General features: G+C 37.6%; 1 protein-coding gene across 1 annotated transcript; it reads right to left on the reverse strand.

Annotated features, from left to right (window-relative positions):
- Positions 3,827–5,078, reverse strand: LOC105175564 (ethylene-responsive transcription factor 4-like). The gene is made up of 2 exons (XM_020698309.1): positions 4,791–5,078; positions 3,827–4,689 (listed from the first exon to the last, which is right to left on the reverse strand). Exons 1-2 carry the CDS (start codon positions 4,998–5,000, stop codon positions 4,198–4,200), a joined length of 702 nt encoding a protein of 233 aa, XP_020553968.1. The 5' UTR covers positions 5,001–5,078; the 3' UTR covers positions 3,827–4,197.

A 5,099-nucleotide genomic window follows, 5' to 3' on the forward strand; every position in this document is an offset into this window, starting at 1 on the left:
GTCCTCACCCTCACCCTCACCCGCCGCTTTCATTTTATTATTATTATTATATATATACATACAAATGCAACTATCATTCCACCCACAGCCGGCCGTCATTTCAACACTCCACCCTTCCCACCTACCAACCTGCTCATACTTTGCTTTTCTTTCTTATTATGGCCCCATTCACATGATCTTATGAGATAATTGGATAATACAATAAATTAAAATTAAATGTATAATATAAAAAATATGAAATCAATTATAGTTAGATTATTTGTAAGTTGATTATAGTGGGCGGACTCATAAATCACTCATTCCATTTAAAGTATGGGAAGTGGATTAGTAGTTAGATCTAAGCCTGGTTATTTTTATTTTAGTCCCCGTATTTTTACTTGATTTTCAAAATTTTTTATTTTTATTTTTCAAACTCGACCTCCCAATTGAAATTCTGATCATTTTTTCATTTTAAAATTGATTTTTGTAAAAAAAAAAAAAAATCCCTAAAAAATTTGGCAAGTATATTTTTCCGCATGTGTACAATGTTGATGGACTTAAACGAATGTAATAAAAGTGTACATCCTATTACAATAGAATATGTGCTCAAACTCAGGCGTATAACTATGATCAAAAAGTAAGTATTGGGCAAAGTAGAATCCCAGATATAAAATTGCGAGGGACAGTGGGAATGGGCAATGGACCACATCAATTAATCAAACCTCTGCTGCCTACGTACAGATACGTCTCTTTTTTCTTTTCTTCCTCACTCATTTAATTAATACTGAATAATATAATTTTTTAGACAAAAAACTTCCAGAATATTTAGTAGTACAACTTAATTCTTACGTCTCAGGATCTTGATTAATGAAATTCTGCGTGTCTTTAATTGTATTTATTTTTTAAATGGTAAGCGAAAGACGACGTTTTGATGGTAGATGGTGCCGGAAATGTTGAAAGTTTTAAGGAGATGGTAGCGGCGGGGGGGGGGGGGGGGCGCGGTTGCGATACGGTGAATCAAAATGGGCCCGGGACAGGGACAGGGACAGGGAGGATACGATTTGCAATAGAGAAACATTGTCGGCAACAGGGGAGACTCCGCGGCTGCCTGCGTCTTACGTTAAATAATTACCCATAAACAATAATATCAATAATAATAACAGTAGCGTGAGTTTTTATTTTGGGTGTTTGTGGAATCCGAGCAGAGAGGGTGTGGGTGGCCGCCGCCATGCGTTGACCGAGGGATCATCCCCCGTTTCACCCTTCCCTCAAGTTTCCACTGCGCTCCTCAAACTTCTTTTCCTCGGACATAATTTTGACTATTCCTTACGCGCATTTTTGCAATTAAAAGAACATATGTTTGGGACTCTTAACTTTTGACTACTTAATTAATTAAATAATCCTCCCTTCCTAATTAGTCGAAATTTTATTTTTATCAGTGTCAAATTACTCGATAATTCAAGAATGTCTATTTTTTTTTATTTTAACTTTGATGAATATACTAATTAGTAACAAAACTAATGAGTTCCAAACTATATATCATTTTGTAGTTCATTAGAGGTTGAGGAATAATTGTACGTCAGAAACTAACATATATTTGACTAAAAGAAAGAAGAAACAATTTACATAATTCCCTAATATTTGTTCGTACAATCTGTCTTCATTTATATCAAACATCTTCAATTATCGTATTTATGTAATAAGATTTAGTGCCACATATATAATTTAGACAAAGAAATAATGAGTACATATAATTTTGTAAAAAGAATATATTTAAACACAGAACATAAAATCATGAATTATTAAATGGAATGAGATTAATATTATGTGAGTAATGAGAAAGTGATGGTCGGAAGAAGCAGCCGCCCTCACCTAACTCTCATCGGTTTTGGGGGGATAATGTCTATGATTTACTTTTCCCTTCTTTTTGAAAAAGAATGGAAAGCGAAATTGGTGGGTGTAATGAGGTTGGTGTCTTACACGCTGCCGCCTCACCCTCTCAACTGCCTGTCTTAATCCCACACCCCCCACCCCACCCTACCCTTTACATCACTCTCATCTTCCCACTTTTGCACACTGCTCCGTCCTGTACAGTGCCGCAACAGATCTGGATATGTGGCTCTCTTTGTTTTTCTATCTTTCACTATTTAAAATTCATTCAAAAATATAATTCAATATATTTTAATTTAGTTTCTTTTATCTTACATTAATATAAAAATATTAATCAAACATGTTAAAAGTTTTTAAAAATATATTTATTTGTAATTCAAAACGAGTTATTTTAATAAAAATATTTACGACAGAATTCTCAAACCAAATTGTGGATGTATCAAAATATATAATTCTCTAATAACAAGAGATTCAATTTGATGAGGCGAAACAACGCGACATATTTGAAAGATTTGAATCTCGAATTGAAAATTTGGTACTTTTATATGCACATTTTGCATGCAAACGCGGCTTTAAAAGTACAGTACTAAATGATGAATGAAGTGGAGGGAGATGTAGAACCTTATTTTGACTCATCATAATTCAACTATTCTTAATTTTCAATACTATATATATATATATATATATATATATATGTGATGGTCTATTGTGGGCTACCAAAATACCTTTCAGACTTCAAATCATTTCATACTCAACATCATTATCAGTTATTTTAGTCCACTTGTTTATACTATGGCGGAGGCCAAGTTTTCACCCATTTTTTCAGACATTAATAAAATATGTCAGGTTCCCAAAAAAGTATCTTTGTTCATATTTATAACTAATTTAAATTCTTGTATGGACCATATTTCTCGAGTTTTTAAGTATTTTACTTTTTTTTCTTGAATAAGAAAATAAGTGTATGATAAGATTCAATATATAGGATAATATTATTTAAAATTGTAGATATTGTGGAAGTAATATATATTTACAACGGCCTATGGGTGGTTCTCGTAATCTTTCTTCCAGCCCAAATATCTTGAAAATTTGTGGCGGCCCAACATTTGAATCAGAGGGGGGAGTGTGAGTGTCATGTCCTATGAATAGTTTTTAAGAATTATTACCATTTTGTGTTAATAAAAACATTGGCTTTACGGATATGCCCAAATCTGACTCGGATAAATTATCTTAAAAATTATTGATACACATTCATGCACTTATTAATTGTGTCTACAAGATAATAACTTGTATATATTAATATATGACGTGATTGGGGTAGAAACAATGTTTCTTCTAAATAAGAAGAGAGAAGTGAGGGTAACGGCAGTGAACGAATTATTCTTCCTAATCACTTTTTGGGCCATTAATTTTAGACATAGCTGTCCTCCTCAATCTTAACTGACATATTATTGTCGGCTAATTAATTCTAATTACTTCTTACAGCATAATCCTATCTTTAATTTTTGGATACTTCAGTGTAGTCCCCTCATCCTTAAATGTTTACAACTTTCTGCTCCAGTTTTTTTACGCTATTTAATTAATGCATCTAGACTTGATAATAAAATTCATTTATGGGCATACGTATTTTGTCGGTATATAAAATCATTATGTTTTTTAAAATAAGAAAAAAGGAACCTTTTTAATTAAATTCTTTTAAGTATTATTAGCTGAAAAAGAAAAAGAAAAAAGGATGAAAAATGCTGTCAAGGAAGGGACAGAAAGCAGAGTACGTGGCAGGGAATCCAACACCCGTGTTCAGACACTAGAATCACGGCACTGTCCGTACTGACGTGGACCACACGTGCCTTAACTGCACCGCCAAAATAGCCCGGTTGGTTTAAGTTAGTACTTACTACTCCTCCTAATTAATATCACCACAATTTATTAAAAATTCAAATAAAATAAAAGAGACAGAAAGTAGCAGTAATATATTTTTAATTAAATTTGTTTAAGCTAAGAGAGCAGGAAATTACATTGGGATGAAGCAGACAGAGTGTGCAGTTAATAGGACAACAGCCCCAAATCGGGTCGGGTTTTCCATTTGGGCGTCGCGGATCAAAAGGGGGAAATTAGCTTTAACTATTCACATCCAACGGTGAGCTTTTAATCACATCACAAAAACAAGCTCATCAACCAAAATTAGCCACCGTTGTGAATTAAACCATCTACATATCTTCTATTTTCTTTTTCTTTTTTTTTTTTCTTTTCGCCTCTGGGTTTTGACAAAAAGAAATAAAAATATTAATTAATTTATAGTTAATTATGATGGAGAGATTCTGGGGCCGAAGCTCAAAGATTTTCTGGCGGAGGGAGGTTGAGATCCAGATTGATGCCTTTGCTGAGCGGCGATTTGGGCAGGTCGACGACGGCGGATGATGAGTCGGACTCGCTCTGCGCCGCACTGCCGCCATGGAATTCTGCGGGCACGCGTCGCAGTTTGTTCATTAGCTCTATGATTTCTTGCCGCGACTCGGGCCGAAGGTGAAGCATCGTGTTCTGCATCGGCATGATCCTGACCAATCCACCGGCGGAGGATGCCGCGACGGCTGCGGCGGGGCGTTGGTTGTGGTTATTCTGGAAGGGAAATCTCATCCGCCGCCGGCCGAGAGTGAGGTCCAATAGTGTGGAATCCGGCACCGCCACCGCCACCGCCACCGGAGGAAATGTCTCCCGGCTGGAGGACTCCACCGAACTGCTCTGGCTTGGGCTGCGATTGTTGACCAAACCATCTGCGGCGGCTTTCTTGACGTCCGAATCTGGAGGAGGAAAGTTAGTTTTAGCCTTGGGGCCACGGAATTGGCGGGGGGGGGTGTGGTAGGCTCTTGCAGCCCCCTGGCGGCTTTCTTGACGTCCGAATCTGGAGGAGGAAAGTTAGTTTTAGCCTTGGGGCCACGGAATTGGCGGGCGGCGTTGTCGTAGGCTCTGGCAGCCTCCTCCGCTGTGTCGAATGTCCCAAGCCAAACGCGGCTCTTCTTGCCGGGATCCCTGATCTCGGCGGCGTACCTGCCCCAAGGCCTCTTCCTCACCCCACGAAAGTGCATTTCATTATCACCGCCAGCGGAGGCCGCCGTCGTCCTGACCCTTGGCGCCATGACATGTACACAGTTGTACAGTTGGATGTTTGATTATTGGGAGGGGGGAAGAATTAAGGGTAAGAGATGGAGAAAAGAGCAGAGGGTAGAGGGGGAAAT

Source organism: Sesamum indicum, linkage group LG12, assembly GCF_000512975.1.
Source record: "Sesamum indicum cultivar Zhongzhi No. 13 linkage group LG12, S_indicum_v1.0, whole genome shotgun sequence".
In the NCBI taxonomy this organism is placed as follows: Eukaryota; Viridiplantae; Streptophyta; class Magnoliopsida; order Lamiales; family Pedaliaceae; genus Sesamum; species Sesamum indicum.

What these genes read in the sequence shown, in the direction of transcription:
- LOC105175564 (XM_020698309.1), bottom strand. Translation starts at nt 5,000, where the DNA reads ATGGCGCCAAGGGTCAGGACGACGGCGGCCTCCGCTGGCGGTGATAAT. An exon ending in GCCAATTCCGTGGCCCCAAG is followed by an intron (nt 4,690 to 4,790) that starts GCTAAAACTAAC and finishes CGTGGCCCCAAG; the next exon opens with GCTAAAACTAACTTTCCTCC.